Source organism: Chrysochloris asiatica, unplaced genomic scaffold, assembly GCF_000296735.1.
Source record: "Chrysochloris asiatica unplaced genomic scaffold, ChrAsi1.0 scaffold00130, whole genome shotgun sequence".
In the NCBI taxonomy this organism is placed as follows: domain Eukaryota; kingdom Metazoa; phylum Chordata; class Mammalia; order Afrosoricida; family Chrysochloridae; genus Chrysochloris; species Chrysochloris asiatica.
The window spans coordinates 5059881-5082097 of NW_006408648.1; the positions used below are offsets into that span (position 1 = coordinate 5059881).

Genomic DNA, 22217 nt, shown 5'->3' on the forward strand with positions numbered 1-22217 from the left:
TAATCAATGTAATGAAACAAGCTATATGAATGGTTGAATGTGAAGCTGATGATGCACCCTGTAAACTTTCACTCAATCCAAAATAAAAACATTTAATTAAAAAAAAAAAAAAAGTATATAGCCAAGAAGTCTATGGACCAGTTCTACTCTATAACACATGAGGTCCCCTTGAGTCAACAGACAACACAAAGGCACAGACACCAGCAGCCACTAACTACAATGAAGACAGATTCTTCAGTATAAATTCAGACAATTTACTGACACAAACAAACAGCAAAACACACAAACAGAAAAAGGCATGCAAATAAACAGAAAACTATGACCCCTGCTCAGGGAAAATGCAATAGAAAGAAACTAACTCTGAGTAGACCCAGATGTTGGATTTAGCAAATAAAGATTTAAAAGCATCTATATGTGTCCAAAAATTAAGGGATAATGGTGTGGGGCTACAGGATCAGCACTGAACTACAAACAAAATGGTTGGTAGTTCAAACCTACCAGCTGATCCTTGGAAACCCTATACAGGGTTGCTATGAGTCAGAACTGACTCAATGGCACTTAGCAACAACACCAACAACATTTGTATCCAAAAAATTAAGGGATAATGTCAAGAACCAAAAGAAAATATGATGGTTGTTGTTGTTAAGCCTGTCAAGTTGGTTCTGACTCATATATAGAGTTTCTGAGGCTTTAAATCTTTGCAGAAGCATAAAGGCTCATCTTTCTCCAATGGAACAGCTGGTGGGCTTGAACCATTGATCTTATGATTTACTGTTCAGTGCGTATTCTATGGAGCCATCGCACTCTCCAAATATAATGATAATGACTTTAAAATAGAGAATATAGTGAAAAAGAAATAATTTTTTAAAATGAAAATTCTAGATTTAAAAAGTATAAGAATAGAAATGAAAAATCTACTAGATGGACTTAACAGCATTTGAGATGGCAGTAAAAAGAATCTGTGAACTTGAAGATAAGTCAATAGAAATGACCTAATCTGAAGACTAGGAAGGAAAGATGGAAGAAAATGGAACAGAACCTCACAATCCTGACAGTGCCTAACTCTGGGCTTAGAGGAGACCATCCATATCAAGTGCTCTCTCAGAGCCAGGCACATAGGACATGTCTAAGATTCAATAATAAAAATTAGTTTGCTGAATCTGGCATTGATTTTTCATATTTAAATTGCTTATTCATCTCTCTGGTCTGTTTTTAGTACAATCTGGATTTTTGAGATTGCTGTCTTTAAAACAAATAAACTTTGGAAGGTATGCTTTCATCAGTTGTATTTGTCAGAATAATTGTTTCCTTCTGTGACACTCTGTTGTGCAAATGTTTTTTATTTCTATTTAATCAGATCCTTTTGTCTTTGATGATGGCTTCAATAGTCAGAATGATCTCCCTTGCACAGCTGTGATACATAAGGAATTCATGACTACATGAGGTATAAAATACAGTCCCAAGTTAATTTTTTATCTATATTTTTTGTCCCAAACAATACTTATTCAACAGTGATTTGATTCTTATTATTGTATATCAGGTAATTTGGCAAAGAATAGAGTCTTATGATGGTTTAGCTTTTTACTCTTCTGATCAAAATTCCAATTTTTTAGTCACTATCTGTTTAATTGTTCATCGATGAAACTAGCTTTTACTGTCTGTCTTCTATGTGCCACTTACGGTGTGAGTTACTGTGATGGATACAAAGATGAAAAGATATCCAGGGCTGGTTGGTCCAAAGTGTGGTGAGACCTGGGGATACCTGAATCCAAGGATGAGGACATAGCCACAGAGGCCTAGAGCTGAGATTAAAGCATCCAGCTGATATGAAGTGAGGAGAGCTGCCCAGGAACACCCAAACTTGCAGACAGTACCCACTTGACCTAGCCTAGATGGCTTGATGATCAACTCGACTAAAGGAAGAGGAAAAAACAATTTTTTACAAAGATGAAAAGGTATGGTCTGTGACCAAAAGAAACTCACAATCTAGTGTAAAGGAAGGAAATACATGTTTTCCTTAAGAGAAATAGGTCTGAAGATAAATGTGTAAATATTTATAAGACAATGTGATAAATTTATTGTTATGGTTGCACAAGGAATGAAATCAGGGTATCTTGCTCAAAAAGGGTATGAGCAGGTCTCAAAGGTCTGATGGATTATAAAGGGTAAGTTGAAGTTTTCCCAATGGAGAAGTAGGGAGTAAACAATTCAAAGAGGCAGAAAAGCATATGCAAAGGCAAGAAAGTATGAAAGAACATGATGTATTTAGGGCACTGGTTTGAAAAATAGAGTGCATGAGTTTATGTGAAAAAGTGTCTGGGAAGGTAGGTTAGAATGGGATTTTGAATAACCTTCCAAATCACACCAAGGATTTTATTTAGACTGGAGGAATTAGATTCCAGAAAAAGTTTTGAAGTAAGAGAGACATGATCAGCATATTATTTAAGGAAGATCATTCAGTGGGCAGTGTGAAGGATAAACAGGATGTGAGAGAGTCTGGAGGCAGAAGACTGGTTTGCAGACTTAGCAGGAGTCCAGGTGCAGGATGCTGAGGCGCTACACCAAGGACAAGGTAGTAAGGATGGAGAGGAGGAGGTGTGGAAAGCAGAGTAGTCAACGCTGGCTGTGACATTTCTAAGATTGGGAAGCTGGGTAGTGTTCCCTTCATTGTTTAGACATGGCAGACTGACTGCATGTCTCTCCTAAAAACCCACTGAGAAGACTGAAAAGGTATAAAGCAACAAACATTAAGAGAATGAGAGAGGAAACATAAAAACAAGATGGAAAAGTAACAGAGGAGTGGTAACAGACTGAGCAGAGAGAAGTAGGATGAACTTAAGACCTAATGAGCTGCCAATTCACTCAAGTGATCCCAGCAAAGGTCAGGACCAAGAAGGACCAGATCCCTTGGAAGTAGGGAGCTACAAGGAGTTGGTCGCAAGTCACTATTTGGGGTAGCTGAACATCAAAAACCTTTCTCCCACCAATTCATCTAGACAACAATACCTTCTTACTCGAACCCAAGGTGTATAGTCTGAAGATCAAACCAGAGAGCGCCTAAACTTGAGGCACCAGGTATGAAAAAGAGGGAGGAATTGAGCAGAAACAGAAAAATTAAATCAATGGATTCTAAATGGTGGGACCCCTCAAATTCCCTTCCTTCACTCTGATCCCAGAATGCAAACAGCCATCTCGGTGTCCTCTTAGACAAGGATTCTCTGGAAGAACTGAAGAGTCCAATATAAACCTCTGGATATAGACATCTGGAGTCCTCCAGTGAAAAAGCGAACTCACTTCCAATCATTCTACACTAAAACACCCTGGTCAACACAGGATTTCTAAATAGCTTTGTAGTTAGTACTTCATTTTTAAGTATTAAAAGAGGAACTAAAATTTTAGGAAAGTCCAGATACTGTAGCCTGCCCCATTGACCCAGAAAGATTGGACAATGGACACAAGAACAACAGCACCATCATGCTTCCAGAGATTTCCCCAAAGCCCTCATTTCTTCAGATTTTCAGTTCCAAATTGCAAGTATCAGGAGGGTTCATTTAATTAGCAGAATCTTTGTCTTGTGCCTAAACTCTAACTGCAGGGGAGGCATTTTCAGTTTTGAGTGTGAAAGGCTAGCTTTGCCTCCCACCAAGACTCATAATGTTGGAAATTCTCACCACTGGGCAGGCCAAAAAGAATGACAAAATTCCTTTATGATATTGCATCCAAGAAATCTCTTGTTCCTTGGATTCAATAGAGAAGCATGGTAAACAGAGGAATCCCTAGACAATAGCTTTGCAGCAGGCCTAGACAGCAAGCAGTCTAGATTGGAATAGGAAGACAAGAGCCAGAAGAAAAAAGAGAAAAGGATGTGATAGCTTCTCATCATATTTTGATCCTATTTTCTCATTATAATTTTAGAAGTTGGAAAATAACAATTGATACATCTGCTGAAACATTAAGAGAAAAATGGTAACAGAAAAACCAAGCAAGTACAAATAAAACAAAGGCAGTTATTAACTCCAGGAAACAGAAAAGGTTGTACAAAAAATAAAATGAAAGCACAGTATGTGACTCAAGTTAAAGCAATAATTATTTAGTCATGATCCTAGGCATCCTAGCAATTGAGTTAATTTTTAAAATGTGCTGTAACTACATTGGGAAGATCAGATGAGAGGAAGTGAGATAGTGGTATGAAAGAGCACTTAAATTACTTTGTCAATTTATTCTTTAAAATTAACACCATACTTATTCAGTCTGTATATTGAGCAACTAATCTGTATGAAGAAAACATGGCATCAGGATTGGAGGACGACTCATTAACAACCTGTGATATGCAGATGATACAACCTTGCTTGCTGAAAGCACAGAGGACTTAAAATGCTTACTGATAAAGTCAAAGACCATAGCCTTCGGTATGGGTATGGGTTGCATCTCAGTGTAAAGAAAACAAAATTCAGTACCACTGGACCAATAAGCAAAATTCTTAACAACAGAGAAAAGATTGACGGTGTCAAAGACTTCATTTTGCTTGGATCAACTATCAACACTCATGGAACCAGCAGTCAAGAAAGCAAAGGATGTACTGCATTAAGCAAATCTGCTGCACAAGGTATCTTTTAAAGTGTTCAAGAGCAAAGATACCAGCTTGAGGACTAAGGTGCACCTGTTATTTTCAAGAGCTTCATATGCATGTGCGAGTTGGACAGTAAATAAGGAAGATCATAGAAGAATTGATGCATTTGAGTTATGGTGTTGGAGAAGAATATTAAAAGTACCAAGAACTTCCAGAAGAACTAGCAAATCTGTGTTGGAAAAAGTACAACCTGAAAGCTCCTTAGAAGACAGGATGGCCAGAGTTCATCTCTCACACCTGGAGAAGGAGATCATGCTTGGTAAAGTAGAGGGTCAGCGAAAAAGAGAAAGATCCTTAAAGAGGTGGGTTGGTTCAGTGGCAGTAGTGATGGGCTCAAGCATAACAACAACAACAACAACAAAATTGGCACATCAAGACAGAGCAATATAAATGTATTATGAAGTTTAATAACAAAAGCAGCAACAACAACAACAAAAAAAAAACCACACAAACACACACACACACAAAAGCAGTAACATTTTGAATGTAAGTGGGTTCTTCTGAGGGCAGGACTGTTAAGTGCCATCAAGTTAGTTCTTACTTATCACAACTGTGTATAGGGTTTCCAAGTGGTAAGTTTGAACCATTCACCTTGTGGTTAAAAGTCCTATGCTTATCCTACAGTGCCATACCAGGGCTCCAAGAGGTACAAAAGAGTGGAGCTATTATTTTTTTTATATAACTTTAATACCAGTTGACTTATTAAACTGTGCATTATAATAAAAAAAAACTTACATTAAAAAAAAAAAGTGCTACCACCATTAAAATAAACACCAATTTAAAGATGTTGTTGTTGTATGCTGTGGAGTCGGTTCCGACTCATAGCGACCCTGTACAGGGTTTCCGAGGCTGTAAATCTTTACAGGAGCAGAAAGCCTCATCTTTCTCCTGCGGAGCAGTTGGTAGTTTCGAACTGCTGACCTTAAGGCTCTCAGCCCGATTCGTAACCACTACGCTACCAGAGCTCCTTTTAAAGATAAAGAGCTTCTTTAAAGATAAAGAAGAAATAATAGGTGTTTGGAAGAACATAAAGCATTTGTTTTTAGACATCTCTTTGTCTCTTGAGTTCTCTTTGCCAACACTGTTTTTGCAGATTTCAAAAGGCAGGGTCATAGGGAGGATGGCACCTGGAATGTTGTAGAAACAGTAAGACCTCAGCGTGATGCCCAGCTGTGCAAAGTGTCAGCTGTGAGACTTCTCTCTGACTTCAGTAGGCCTCAGGGTCTTCAGTTGTAAAGTGGAGAGTATCTATTTCATTACAATATATAACACGATTTACTCATCAAAACAACCTGCTGCCATCAAGTCAATTCCAACTTATAGCAACCTCTTATAGGGTTTCCAATACCAAATTTTTACAGGAACAGTCTCAACTTTCTCCTGAGGAGTGGGTGGTGGGTTTGAACCGCTGATCTTACAGTTAGCAGCCCAAAGCTAACCCGCAGAGCCACTTTGTTGTTGTTGTTAACTGCCATAGGGTCAGTTCCAACTCATAGCAACCCTGTATAGTTTCTGAGCAGTGGTTGATGGGTTTGAACTGCTAACCTCTAATGCCACACCTGGACTCCACAGCGCCACTTTTGTTGTTGTTGAGCACCATTGAGTTGGTTCCAACTCATAGCGGGTTTCCGAGTAGAAGCTGGTGTGTTTGAACTGTCAACCTTTTGCTAGTCAAACCACCTTACAGTCCAGTGCTTATCCTACAACACCACACCAGGACTCCACATTGCCACTAGGGCTCCTTATAACATAAATTGCTGCTGTTGTTGCTAACTGCCATCAAGTCGGTTCTGACTCATCGCCACCCTGTATAGGGTTTCAGAGGAGTGACTGATGGGTTTGAATGGCCAACTTTGCTGTTAGCAATCCAGTGCTTATTCTACAGTACCATACCAGGATAAAGTCCAAAGTAAATGAGCTGAAATCCCTACATTTTCACTTCTAAAGAGCCTTCTGGTTACATTTATTTTAAAATTGATTTTGTTGGGTTTTCTGGCAGTCCACAATATATTCAATATTCTTTGTCTACATCACAATTGTTGTGTTGTTCTGAAGTGCCGCCGAGTTGGTTCCGACCCATAGAGACCCTGTATAGGGTTTCCAAGGAGCAGCTGGTGAGCTTGAACTGTCGACCTTGCAGTTCAAACGGCTTTGCAGGTTGACGCATTAGCCCACAGTGCCACACCAGATTAGACAATATTAATTTATATAATGAATCATTTGGCCACAAATAAATAATATATGTAAGCCATCTGACATATGGTAAATTCTCCAAAATTATGACTTCTCCCTCTCTCTTAAAAGTTTTACGCTGTAGAGAAGAGCAGAGAACAGAACCCTACCCAGAGAGCAGTGATGCCAGGGATGGAGGCAGAGACGATGACATGGGAAGATGGAGCTGCTGGAGACTTTGGACCTGGAGAGAGAGAGAGGGGTGGTGTGTGGACGACAGGGGGGAAGGCTTGCGGAGTATACCCTTTGGTTGATCGATGATGCATGGAAGGGATTGCAACCATGGCAAGGAAACGATATACGACGGGATCAATGTGAAGCTGATGTCCTCCCATGTAAACTATCACATAATTCACAATAAAGCATTTTTTAAAAAGGTTTACGCTCTATAAGCATCTTTTTGAGAACCTCTTTCTATTTGCAAATTTAAGAAAACAAAGAAAAGCTGTGTTTCTCTGATCACCTTCTCTCCAACCTTTGCTGCCTGCTTTGGGAGATTCATTTTCCATAGACAAAACTTACTGAATCTGTGCCAGGCAGTTTATCACAATGTATTTCTACTACCCTTGAAAGGAGAAATCTAGTTTCACTCCTCTTGGCAACATTACACATCAGCTGATTTTTTAGTGACATGAAATTAATATTCTGTTATTAACCACGAGCACCTGTTATATGCCAGAAGTCCTGGTGTGGTGCTGTAGGATAAGCACTGGACTGCTAAGCAAAAGGTTGACAGTTCAAACTGCTACTGCTCAGAAACTCTATACAGGGTCACTATGAGTTGGGATTGACTCGACAGCACTTAACAATAACAACATGGCTCCCAATTCTAACTTATAGGAACCCATTGCATCTAATGAATTTTTTTTTAAGTTTTTATTGTGAATTGAGTGATAGTTTACATGGGAGAACATTAGTTTTACATGCATACTATCATATTTCATTTCACTGCAATGATTATAATCCTCTTCCTTGCATCATCATTCAACAATATTTGCTTCTATTCCCTCTGGGTTTTTCTTTTCTTTCTTTTTTTTTGCATGTACACCAACCAAAACACTCAGGAATATATAATCATTTAAACAACCAAAGGACATATTCTGCAAGCCTGCCTCTTGGCTGCCAGCACACAGCCTTTCTCTTTCCATGAGTCCAGAGTCCTCAGCTACAACCTCTCTCCATGTCATCATCTCTGCCTCCATCTCTGATGTCACTGCTTCGCTGGATAAGGTCCCACATTCTGCTTGTGCTCTTCTCCCTTGATGGTCCTAGGGTCTTCTGTTTCTGGACTATAAGATTAACTACTCCCCCTTTTTGTTACAAAACTTGTATCTTTACAGTTGTGACAATCACAATTAGTCGTGAGAACAATTACTATTGAATCATAAGAATTTTATCCCCATCTCCTTTCACCAGACCCATCTAGACAAGATGAAAACTATTCAGTGGGGATTCTACTTTGCCCTGCACACTCTGAAACTAAACTCCCTCTTGAAAAGCCAGTCACCTTCATGCCTTTATGGTCTCCCATTTAGGTAGCCAATGTTAAAGTTGCCCATCCCTATCAACCCTTGTACAGAGGATGGGGCATCTAATTAGTTTTGACTCATGAAATCCTATAGGACAAGGTAGAAGTGTCTCATTAGGTTTCCAAGGTTATACTCTCTATGGAAGCAAATGGCTACATGTTGCTCACTCAAAGTTGCTGTTGAATTTGAGCTGTCAACCTTTAGGCTAGCCACCAAGCACTTAACCACTCATCACCAGGGAATATAGGAGTAGATATAATTTTCTTTCTAAAATAAACTAACGCAACATTGGTGGTTCAAATTTACCAGCTGCTCCTTAGAAACTTTATACAGGGTCACTGAGTCAGAACTGATTCAACAGCACGTAACAGCAACTACAATAATAGAATAGAATAATAAATAATTCTGCTGATACCTGACTATAACCTTTAAAATTAAAGCTAACAAGGATGTTTAACCCAGCTATAAAGTGAACTGGCTTGGAAAGAGGGTCACAAAAACTGGGTAGGTTAAAAAGCAGTTGTTGTTGTTGTTAAGTGCCATTGAGTCGATTCCGACCCATAGCGACCCTGTATAGGGTTTCCAAGGAGCAGCTGGTGAGCTTGAACCACCAACCTTGCAGTTCAAACGACTTTACAGTCTGATGCATTAGCATACAGTGCCATACCAGGACTCCTGGAAAACAGTGGTCACCTCAAAATAAGAGACCCTGGTGTGATTGCAAAGCACTCACCTTCTTCACTTGGCATAGGTTGGCTATACTGCTCAGTGATAAGATGTTCTCTACATGTTTCCCTAGGTTGAATCCATTCACTCCCAGAACTCTGGTTGTTCCAGTAGGACTCCTGCCCCTCTGAGAAGGCAGTAGGCAACCTTTCAGGTCCTTCAGTAGGGAAATAAGTAGGGGACTTGAGGTCCAAGAGGAAGCTATCTTGTAGGGTTTGCTTGATGGCCTTCTTGCGTTTCTTCTTCTGACCTTCTGAGATCCCATCATCTTCTCCTCTTCTGGGCTGTCTACACTCAAGCTTTCTGTTTAACAGGAGGAGCTGATTCATGTCCTTGGTGAATTCTAGCAAAGTGCCTTCAGAGAGGCTTTGGGCAGCGCCCTCAGAACCATAGCTCGGAGTCTTCTCCGAGAGCAGATGCTCAGAGCACTGGAGAGCTTCCGTGTCTTCCCTGCGCTCTGGCTCAGGCACCTGGGCGAGGCTGCCCAGACTCATGGACAGGGAGAAGTAAGAGTAGTCCACTGCTATATATGTCAGCATAAAGTTGATGGTGACAATAGGGGCCAGGACATTCACCTGACCCACAAGGACAAAGGCCATGGTCACCAAGCTGGTAAGGCAGATGGCAGCTACTGGTGTTTTATTTGGTCCTTTCTGCAGAAACAAAAATAACATGCTGGACAATGACATTTCAGAAGCAAATCACATTATATGACAGAAACACAATTCATAATGGCTTAGTCTCTTCTCCCTACGTGGCCCAGGCATGTTAACTGCTTACCTATAAACTTGGAATAATAATATCCATGAGGTTAATGGCAGTATCAGAGCTAATCCATTTTAAGTGTTTGGCCCAGTACTGACACATAGTGGGCTCTTAACATACCAGAGGTTATTAGTTGTATTGCTATTAATATGGGGCCTCACTATTGAAAGTTGACTTCCCAAATATTTTCTTCTCTTGTCTTTCATTGGGTTCTAACACCAGCCTTGGAAATCAAAGAGGTGGAAAGTTGATTCTTCTCAGACTATATTGGAGAAAATGAACTTGAGGGGATGGGCAGACTTTGGAAAAGGCAGGGGTGGGGGAGTTCTGACACTAAACTTATACACGTGCATATGTAAAAATCATGCACACACACCTATTACTATAGAAGTAGGTGTGATGATCTTCAGGTGAACAGAAATGGAAAACAAAATCTGCCACTCCACAGTTACTAGCATCCTTGTTGGGCCAAAAGCAATAGTCCTTATCTTCTTTGCCATAAGAACATTTGATGAAGTTGGTCACTTCCTTCTCTTTAAAAGACTTTCTTCACCTGGCTTCTCTCAGTTCTCTTTCTACTCACTAACCGCTTCTTCTCAGTCTCCTCGCTGGTTTTTCCACATCTCAGAAGCCTACCTTTAAAGCTTCTCACAGAAGAGCCAGATGGTGTCTGGCTACCACTACTAACCATTCTGACTGGACAGAGTAGGAGAAAACTGGAGAACAAAATTCAAAATCCTAAAGAAGACCAGACTTAATAGACTAATGGAAACTAGTGGAACACTGAGATTATGACCCTTAGACACCCTCCAAATCTGGACCTGAACCCACCCCTGGGGATCACCTTTCAGTCAAACAATAGACCGGCTGATAAAGTGAAAAATAACACCCATGAGCAATGTACTCTTCAGAACAATCAACCATAGGAGACTAGAAGGGAAGCACTTGCCCACAAAGTTCAGAAGGCAGGAAGGGGCAAGAAAGAAGGACGAATAGAAGTAGGAACCCAGAGAAGTAGGAAGAATGCTATCATGCTGAAGAGATGTCAACCCATGTCACACACAAAAAAAATGTGTGTATAAATTGCTGAATGGGAAATTAATGTGTTCACTAAACATGTACCCAATTCACAATAAAATGTTCAAAAGGAATACCTAGGGATAGCACTATGAATGGAATTAATCCCACTGAATTGTATACTTAAAGTGGCTAAAATGATACATTTTATATTATACACACTTCACCACAATAAAATATTTATTTAGAAACAAGTAAATGAATAAAACATCCCAGGTGATCTCAATCAATGTTATGGCTTTAAATACCACCTGTATGCTCAAAATTCTAAAATTAGTCTAAAACATTCTCCTCAAATTCACACTGAAATAAACATTCACCTTCCTACTCAACATTTCCAAGTGATGTTTAATAGGGTCTCAAACTTATACCATGTTTTTCATATATGATGTGCATAGCATGTATAGGACACTAACGTATGAGGGTATTGCAGTTTGCAAAAAGTATATAATGCACATAGCATAAAAATTTATTAAATCCAACATCAAATTGCTAATCTCCCCTCTCACTTCTAATCCACTCTTTCTGTAGTCTTCTCATCTCAAAAAATGGCAAATATCTTGAAGCCTCTTCCCATTCCCCCATATCAGCAGAAAACATTGTCAGTCCTTCCTTCAGGATATATGAAGAATCTAACCGTTGCTCCACCTCCACTGTCAGCACTCTGGAAAGTAAGGGGCAGGCCTTCCAGATCTGCTATCTATCATACATGTTCCTTCAGGTGCACTCCCCTTATTGAGGGGTACAAAAGAAAGTAGCCTTAGAAGCTACAGTTGGAAGATGGCAAAGTCATCGTTATCTTGTCACTCTGAGGATCAGAGCACTTTATCAACTGGAAACACTCTAGAATTTTAGAGAAAAATAAATTTTGTTGTGTTTGAGGATTTCAGTTTTAGGTATATCTGTTACAGCTGTTTACCATACTAAACAATTCAATTACCAAGAATAGAGGCAAATCATCAGAAACTAAAAATAACTTAAAAGGAAGGTCCCAGGTGAGCTTTACAAACGAGTACTTATTCAAATATATAGAGATTTGATAGAGGATATCTGTACAAGAGTATTTACCTTTGCTGCAAGCACATCTATGAATGTGGTAGAGAATAGCCAAACCCAAACCCACGGCCATCAAGTTCATTCTGACTCATAGTGATCCATGTGAAGTTTTAAAGGCAATAAATCTTTTTTTTTGAGAAACTTTTTATTGTAAATTGAGTGAAGATTTACAGACAAGATCATCAGGTTTACATTCAACAAATCATACACTTTGTTTCATCTCAATGATTGCAATCCCCTCCCTGTAACAACAGTTGCCTGCTTCCTCCCTTTGGTTCCTATTTCCATTCCACCCTCCTTCCCATCCCTTCTCAATTTCCCATCCCTTCTCAACATTGTCTGTAAGTAAACGTTGGCCTGTTGATCTTGAATGGTTGTCCATTCCATGGTGAGCGTACCTTACTTGTGTTATTGTCCCCACTATATACTTATTTACTGCTTGGCTAAAAATTGGACCACAAGGGTGAGCACCATTCCAGACCTGAAATGTGAGTGAGGCCCACAGTCTTGGGTTCCTAATTGGAGTTACTAACTCCCAAGACTTCCTAACTCTTTCTGACCAGTAAGCCTGATCTTTTAAAAAAAAAAAAAAATTTTTTGAATTTAGTTCCATACTTTTTCCCACTCTATCTGGGAGTTTCTAATATGATCCCTTTCAGAGCAGCTGGTAATGGCAGCTGGGCACTATCTAGTTCTTCTGGCTTAGAGTCATGGAGATTTATGGTAAGTTGTCCCATTGATCCACTGGACTAGTTGACTCCAGGCATCTTCAGTTTTCATCATTCTTCTTTCTTCTGTACATGGAGAGACCAATAGTTGAACCGTAGATGGCCACTCATGACCTCCTAGAGTCCCAATTGCTACTGACTAAGTAGGATATAGAACACTGTCTTTGTGGATTATGTAATACCAATTGATCATGGTCCTGACTCTGCAGACCCAGAAACTCATTGCCTTAAGATGTTTGATAATGTCTAAGAAGTTCAGCAGTTCAAACATACCAGCTAATCCTTGGAAAACCTGTACAGAGTCACTGTGACTTGGAACTGACTCAACAGCACTTAACAACAACAACAATAACATACTCCACCATTGAGTTCTGGTGTGGTCCTGTAGTGTAAGCACTTGACTGCAAGATCTGTTTGAGCCCAAGGTCAGTGGTTCAAACTCAGCAGCTAAGCCTCGAAAACTCTATACAGGGTTACTATGAGTTGGAACCGACTTGACAGCACTTAGTTTGGATGGGCAAACTTCATCTCTCATACTTCAGACATATTGTCAGGAAGGACCAGTCGCTAGAGAAGGATATCATGTTTGGTAAGGTGGAGGGTCAGAAAAAAAAAAAAAAAAAAGGAAGACCCCCGGAAAGGTGGACTGGCAAAGTGGCAGCATCGATGGGCTCAAGCATGGCAACAATTCGTTATGTAGCGCATTGGGTTGCTATGAGTTGGTACTGATTCGATGGCACCTAACAACAACAACAAACAGTGCTCCACCACATTCATAGGTGTTTATAATACTTAAAGGTTTGTGTCAACTTCCTTTAAGAGTTGAGATGTGATTATCTCCATAGAGAGATTTAATACAATGTAAAGTTAACTCTATGATGATTGGCTATAAACAATGCCATTTAAATCTATGTATGACTGACTATGAACAGGCGTAGTTAACTATGATAATTGACTATGAGAAGCCAATCAACTGAAAGGATGTTTCCTCATGGGTGTGGCCTATTGTCAATATAATGTAGACAGAGGAAAGCTTGCTTGCTTTCTGCTGGTTCTGAATCTTGCAGATGGCTCATCCTCCAACCTCTGGTTCTTTGGACTTGAGTCAGTGGCCTGCTCTGTTTCCTGCCTGCCTGTCAGACTTGCCTGATGATCTTGGTTCATTAGATCCAGACTAGGTACTCTCCCACTTCTACAATTGTGAGCCATTTCCTTGATATAAATTTCTCTTTATATATACACATATAAGTTTCACTGGTTTTGCTCTTTTGGAAAACACAACCTAAGACAGTATGTTTGCAGCAAATATCTACAAATATCCTCTGTCAAACCCTTAGGATATACTCCCATTCTCCCTACCATACCTGTTCAGCCTGTGGATCATTCCTTATATCTATTCATAGAACACTGTTATTGTAGGGTTGTGTGTATAATCGTATTCACCTCTATCCCCTTTAACTCTTGCATTTCTCCCTGTGTCTTCACCTATCTTCATCATTCTTCTGCCAACCTTCTTCTTGTGTATGCCTTCCCTGTCACTTCTAGCCAGTGAAGGCAATAAATCTTTTAGGAAGTATAAAGTCTCATCTTTCTCCCTAGGAGCAGCTGGTGGGTTTGAACTGCCAACCTTGAGGTTAGCAATCCAGTACATATCCTACAGTATCACCAGAGTATAGTGGGAACAAAATTATGAACCCTTCTTAGACATTACCAATCACCTTGAGGGAATGAGTTGCTGGGTATGGGTGTTCAGAATTATAGTCTCAAGGATATAGTGGTCAAATAGCATAACATAGTCCACAAAGAAAATGTTTTACACTTTAGTTTGGCAAGTAGCAACTAGGATCTTAAAACCCATGTTTTTAAGTGCAACTATTGGTCTGTCCCTGTCTGAAGAAAAGAAGAGTGATGAAAATTGAAGATGCTTGAAAATAATTAGTTCAAAGAACTAATGGATCATGTGAACATCAATCTCCATGACCCTGTGACCAGAAGAACTAGATGGTGCTGGCTACCACTATCTACTGGTCTGAAAAGGATCGCATTAGAAGGCACTAGATAGAGTGGGAGAAAATGTGGACCAAAACTCAAAATCATAAAAAAAAAAGGCTAAGCTTGCTAGGCAAACAGAGATTGGCAGAATCCTGAGATTATGGCTTTTGGTGACTCTTCAGATCTGTAACTGAATTTACTTACTCTCATGGCTCAAACTTCAGCCAAGAATATAGAAGACAACAACACTAGTGAGGTATGCTCACCATAGAATGGTCAACCACTGCAAAATGGCAGCATTTACCTCAGGACAAAATTCAGAAGAGTGGGGAAAGAAGGAAGACTGGAAACAAGACACACGGGGAGGAAGTGGGATAAATGATGTCACAAGGAGGGGATTGCAATCATGATGGAATGAAGTGTATGATTTGTTGAATGCAAAACTGATGATCTGCTCTGTAAACTTTCATTCAATTCAAAATAAAAAATCTTAAAAAAAAAAAAAGTGTGCCTATTAAACATGAAAAAGAATGCCCAGTCTCATTAATAATCAGGCAAAAGCAATTCAAAATATAATGAAATACACATTCATCAGATTGGCAAAAAATTTTAAATCTGATTATCAGCCCAAGGGCCAAATTAGGCCTATCACCTTCTGTTTATGTATTGGCAAGAATATTTAAGATGAGGAACTCTTACCACTGCTGATGTTGTTGTGGTTGTGAAGTGCTGTAGTCATTTCTGACTCATAGTGACCACGTATAGGGTTTCTTAGGCGTGGGTGAGTTTTAACCACCGACATTTGTGATTCAAACTGACCTTGAGGTTGAGTGCTTATCCTAAGGGACCATACCAGGACTCCATTGCTAATGATAGGAGTGTAAGTTAGTATGACTATTTTGGAAAAGAACTTGGTGTTATCTAGTAAGTGAAGATATATGAACCTTTCAAGTTAGCAATTCCACTGATGAGTATATTCTCTGGAAGCTTTCTACATGTATTCCAGGAGACTGGTACAAGAGTGTTACAAGAATGTTCACAGCACTGCTCATCATAGCCTCCAACTGGAAACAACTCCAGTGGTTCATCAACAGCAAGATGGATTTAAAAAACCCAAAAAATATTGTAGCATAGGATCAAATAATATACAGCGAGGATAACACTGCTGCTTCAAAGAAAAAATATGAAGCACACAAATATATCGAATGAAAGAAGCATGTCACAAGAATATGGATATTGTTGACGACCTCTCATCTATCTATCTATCTATCTATCTATCTATCTATCTATCTATCTATCTATCTATCTATCTATCTATATCCTGGTGTGGCATTATAGGATAAGCACTGGAAGCTAACCACAAGGTTGGTGACTCAAACCCACCAGCTGCTTCTCATAAACCCTATACAGGGTCACTGTGATTTGGAACCAACTCAATGGCACTTAAAAATAAACGTCGGTCTAGCTATAATCATTTTGGAGTCCTGGTGTGGCACTGTGGGCTAATGCATCAGACTGCAAAGTCATTTGAGCTGCAAGGTTGGTGGTTCAAGCTCACCAGCTGCTCCTTGGAAACCCTATACAGGGTCGCTGTGGGTCGGAATCGACTTGACAGCACTTAACAACAATGACATATATATATATAAATACTATGACTTCTTTATATAAACTTCAAAAACAGGCAAAATTAAACTATCTGAGCCAGCAAACTACATTCCAAGGCCAAATCAGGCCTGATGCATCCTGTTATGTATGTGTAAGAGTTAAGAATAGTTTTACAGTTTTAAACGAGGAAAACATCAAAAGAAAAATGCTATTTTGTGAAAGATGAAAATTATATGAAATCCAAATTTCAGTGTTCATCAACAAAGTTTTAGGGAATTTGTTTCCTTATTGTCTGTGACTAGCTTTTGAACTCTGAGGGCAGAGTAGTCATAAGTCATTGTAACAGAACATATGGCCTGCAAAGTCAAAAATATTTACTCTGTGGTCTTTTTCAGAAAAAGTTTGCAGACCCCTGGGTAAAACCATAGAGACAACAAGGAAACTGTTATCTCAGAATAGTGGTGGCCACTGGGAAGGGAGCTTGTTGTTGTTGTTGTCATTGTTAGGCGCCATCGAGTTGGTACCTACTCATAGCAACCCTATGCACAACAGAATGAAACACTGCCTGGTCCTGGGCTAACCTCACAATTGTTGCCACGCTTGAGCCCATTGATGCTGCCACTTGGCCAGTCCATCTCGTTGGGGGTCTTCCTCTCTTTCTCTGACCTTACCAAACAGGATATCCTTCTCCAGTGACTGGCCCACCTGACAATATGTCTGAAGTATGAGAGACAAAGCCTGGCCATCATGGCCTCCAAGGAGCACTCTGGCTGCACTTCTTCCAACACAAATCTGTTTGTTCTTTTGGCAGCCCCTGGCACTTTCAATATTCTCCTCCAACACTATAACTCAAATGCATCAATTCTTCTATGGTCTTCCTTATTCTCTGTCCAGCTTTCACATGCATATGAGGTTATTGAAAACACCATAGCTTGGGTCAGGTTCACCTTAGTCCTCAAGCTGACCTCTTTGCTCTTCAATACCTTAAAAAGGTCTTGTGCAACAGATTTGCCTAAAGCAATGCGTCATTTGACTTCTTAATTGCTGCTTCTGTGAGTGTTGATAGCTGATCCAAGAAGAATGAAGTCCGTGACAACTTCAATCTTTTCTCCATTGCTAAGAATGTGGTTTATTGGTACAGTGGTAAGAATTCTTGTTTTCTTTACATTGAGAGGGAGCTTGTGGAGGGTGGCAAATACAGGCTGGCAGTGTTCTTGGGTGAAGGTTTCAAGGATGTTCAGTTCATAGATCTTCTTTAACCTGTTCATATTTGGTTTCATGAGTGTTTCTGTATGTTGAATACATCTCAAAGATGTTCAGAGCTTCATCTCTCTCTCCACAAAAGGAAACGAGTTAATAAAATATAATCATATGTAAAGAAGTTGTGGGGAAAAGTTCCAAGCAAAGTTAAAAGACAAATGACAAACTGGAAAATATTGGTAATGCAATTTCACCAAAAGTTAATTTCCCTAGCAGAAAAAGAGTTCCTAGTAATTGAAAAGAAAAAGAACAATAAGCACTGAGGGGGGTGAAAAAGCCTCTTAAATAAAGAAAAATGTGGTCATTCTCATTCATAAAAGTAATGCAAATTACAAATCAGATACCATTCTCACTATATGATTGGCAAAAACTGAATTCTGACAACACATGAAGTTGGGCAGGCTCATTGCTAGCATATGTAAAGTCTGGGGCAAAAGTATAAATGGAGGTCCACATGCCTATGTCTAAGTATTTGCAAGTATGAACCAAGTCAATAAAATATTAAATCAAATATGTTCTATCCTTCTTCATTGCCAAGCAGCCCTTCATGATGATGAGGAAGTCATGTTTGAGCTTAGAATCCCACGCTTCTCAGATTTCCTTACAGGAGCGCTGTCCCCTTGCTTCTCAGTCCATATTATCAGGGGCCTCAAAAGCTTACATGTGTGGACCGCAAGTCCACACCCTGCCTCTGGAGAAGACAGACCAGGGAAATGGCTCTGCATAATTGGAAAGTGGCCTGGGGGACACCAGGATGGGGAATTCCAGACTCCAGTATAGCTGGAACATGGTCTAAAAGGTCAGCATGGGATACAGCGGGCATACTCCTTGGCCTCATGAAACTCTTACCCCAAGGGCCAGAGCAGTGTCCTATCAAGCAGGAGCTCTTTTTGCTCCAAGTATGAAAGTGGGATTGACTATAGGGAAACAGTTACTTCCATTAATCTCATATATTGCTATTGTTGTTAAGTGCCGTCGAGTTGGTTCTGACTCATAGCAACCCAGTACAGGATTTTTGAGGAGTGGCTGGTGAGTGTGAACTACCGACCTTATAGTTAGCAATCCAGAGCTTATCCTACAGCACCATACTTAGAGAAGTACAAAATGGTACAGATCCCATGGAAGGTGTTTTGGCAATACTTATTTAAAATTTTAAATACATTTACCCTTTGACACAGCAATCACTTGTATTAAACCTATGAAAATGCATCCAAAAATATATCTGCATGTATATAAAATTATGCACACATGCAGACACGTTATTCATTGCAGCAGTGTCTTCTAGAAGCCACACAAATGTCAATTTACAGGGACATGGTTAAACTACGGTATACTACATAGCGGAAACAGAATGAGAAAGTTCTCTCTAAGTCATATGAAAAGACAGATTTCCAGGCTATATCAAATGAGAAGACAGAACATAGAAAGATTCATTATCAGAGCAAACTTTCTTGGTTTATACATTTTATATTATTCCTACTTTTGAACCCTGTTCCCATGTTACCTAATAGAAAAATAAATGCTAAATGAAATGAAAATATAATAAAAGGCACAGCCCACATGGAAGGTACTAGAGATGCTCCCACTCAACTGTGCAGACTGATGGAGAAGATGTGGAGGAAGGCATGGGGTGGGCAGGGGAGTAATGATGGATTGTAGCCACATGTGCCCTAAAAGAGAGGGGGGCTGGGATTAACAGAGTAGAGGTGAGGGTACCCTGTGGTACACCAGCAAGATAAAAATGAACTACAGCTTGTAAACCACATTATCAGGAAGTGGAGTTCTCTGTATTTATTCCTTTTTTTATCCCCGTAGGTTTTAGGAATGGCTCATTTGACCATTCCAGCCATGACTCAACCAAGCTATGCTGTATCAGTGAGGGTTTGGGTCATGATGATTCACACAGCAAACCCCCAGGGCAAAATAAACACCAAGGGTAGAGGGTAGAGTTTGAGCTGGAAGGACCAGCTTTCCCCCTCCTTTCCAAGAGATTCTTCCATTTTTTCCTAAATTTGGAGGAACCCAAATTTATCTTTATTAAGGAAGCCTTTATATACTTTTCTGTCCCACCCTGCAGAACTTGACCAGAGAGTCTGATGATAAATGCCTAAGAAATGTATTGACCAACCATCATGTCAGGGGCTAAACGTACATTTCTCAAAAATAAGGGTCACTCACCCCTTGCCCCAGCCAGGACAATGCAGGAACCACTTTCTCCTGGGCAATGCACTGCAGGATCCGGGGAGCTCCATACAGTCCTCCCATACAGGAAGCTAGAGATGAGATGTATAAGCCCAAAAGGAACAGGAAGCCCACTAGGGACACCTATATGAGAAAGCAAGCTCATTACCCAATGCCAGAACCTGCCTTTGTCACTTTCTTCCCCAGCATGCACTCACTCAGACCCCATGTAATCGCACACTAAGTCCTCTAGATTCAATCTGTTGAACCTATTTCCAATATCCCCACCCCAGCCCCACTTTGTACCCAGTACCACAAATTCACCAGAAACCAAACCCACTGCCATTAAGCCAATCCTGACTTAGAGTCACCCAGAAGGAGAAAGTAGAACTGCCCCAAAGGTCTCCAAGGCTAGAGAGACCTTCCATCTTACCCAGCATGACATTACAGAAGCAGGCTGCCACAGTTTTCTCCTGTGAGTGGCTGGTGAGTTCAAACCACCAACCTTTCAATTAGATGGACCACATTTGTTGTTGTTGTTAAGTACCATTAAGTCGGTTCTGACCCATAGCGACCCTGTATATGGTTTCCAAGGAGTGGATGGTGAGCTTGAACTGCCCACCTTGAGGTTCAAATAACATTGCAGTCCAGCGCATTAGCCCACAGTGCCACACCAGGACTACATGCTGTTGTTAAGTGTTGTTAAGTCAGTTTCGAACCATAGCGACCCTGTATAGAGTTTCCGAGGAGCAGGTGGTGAGCTTGAACCGCCGACCTTGCAGTTCAAATGGATTTTCAGTCTGGCGCATTAACCCACAGTGCCACACCAGGACTACATTAGAATTGCCTGAAAAGTCTATTAAAACAGAGTTCTCTGAATCACCCCAGAAACCTCTGGCAGAGTGTCCTCTCTTGACTCAAATCCGATCATGTCAGACCCCTGGTGCATACATAAAAATGGCTCTCACTGACCCGTATACAAAGCCCTTCATGTTCTGTGACTCATCTGTCCCTTGCACACTCTAAGTTTTAAGTCAGAATGATTTCTCTGCCCACTGGAATTCTACCCATATCCCCTAATCTACCTATTGTCTGTCTTTGGAATTCCTAATTGTGCTTCAAGATCCACATAAGCCTCACCTTCTCCATGAGGTCATCTCTCATGCTCCTCACAACACTGGTTGCTCCATAGCATCTCAATATGAGGTTAGAATAGCACCTATCATGCTGTCTCCCCTACTAGTCTGGAGTCTTGTGGTCTAAATGAATACTAGTTTTGGGTATCCAACACAGAAATGTAAATGATGGATGGATGGCCCCACAAAGCACCAACAGATAGAATAAGAGAGGATATGTTGTTGTTGTTGTCAGGTGCCATCGAGTCGGAACTGACTCATAGCAACCCCATGCACAGCAGAACGAAACAATGTCCGATACTGGGGCAACCTCACTACCACTGCCACACTTGATGCCATCAATGATGCCACCTGGCTGATCCATCTTGTTGGGGGTCTTCCTCTCTTTCTCTGACCTTCCATCTTACCCAGCATGACATCCTTCTCTAGCAACTGTTCCCTCTTGACAATATATCCAAAATATGAGAGACGAAGTTTAGCCATCCTGGCCTCCAAGGAGCACTCTGGCTGCACCTCTTCCAAAACAGATCTATTGGTTCTTTTGGCAGTCCATGTCACTTTTAGTATTCTCCTCCAACACCACAATTCAAAGGCATCAATTCTTCTATGATCTTCCTTATTCACTGTCCAGTTTTTGCATCCATATGAGGTTATTGAAAATACCATGGCTTGGGTCAGGAGTACCTTAGTCCTCAAGCTGACATCCTTGCTCTTCAACACTTAAAAAGTTCCCGTGGAGAAGAACAAACAAGATGGCGGATCGGGTGGACGTACAGCAGAGAGCTCCGCCAACAACAATACAGAATACCCGACCAAGCAGGTTCAGGGGATGGTCCCAGAACTCTGAACCACATATAAAGGAATACTTAGAAGGTTAGAAGGCTCACAGCTGGGGGAATTTGTGGCAGAAGCAAGAAATCTATTGCTTTCCAGTCCGGGACGCTCGGCTGCTCCAGGAGCCACCATCTTGGATGAGACCATGTGGGGAAAGGATTGGAGCGGCCACAGACGCCTGGCAGAACCGCTGAGATAAAGGTGTGGACAGTCTTTCCTTTTGGTATCTGTTCATTGGTCCCTTGTTATCTGTGCACCTACATTCTGGTGACTATAGGGGTGCCTGAGCTAGTGGGCACCCCAGCCCCACCCATACTACGCATGCGCACAGATCTCCTCAAAATTTAAAGAGACAGTTTCCAATTAAAGCCAAATGGCCACAGCCAGCCCTGAACTGTTTCCAACTAGAAAAAAGGCCTGAACGGGGATTGTGGAGTGGGACAAGCAGACAAAAGAGGAAATAGGC

The 22217-nt window shown here is 40.6% G+C and overlaps 1 protein-coding gene across 1 annotated transcript in view; it reads right to left on the reverse strand.

Moving 5' to 3' along the window:
* SLC12A8 (solute carrier family 12, member 8) overlaps positions 1-22217 on the reverse strand; it is a 258578-nt gene that overhangs the window by 31376 nt on the left and 204985 nt on the right. The window contains exons 8-9 of the mRNA XM_006869431.1: positions 19779-19925; positions 9125-9770 (exon numbers count right to left, since the gene is read on the reverse strand). Of these exons, the coding sequence (XP_006869493.1) occupies positions 9125-9770; positions 19779-19925 (793 nt within the window). The remainder of the gene's footprint in view (positions 1-9124; positions 9771-19778; positions 19926-22217) is intronic.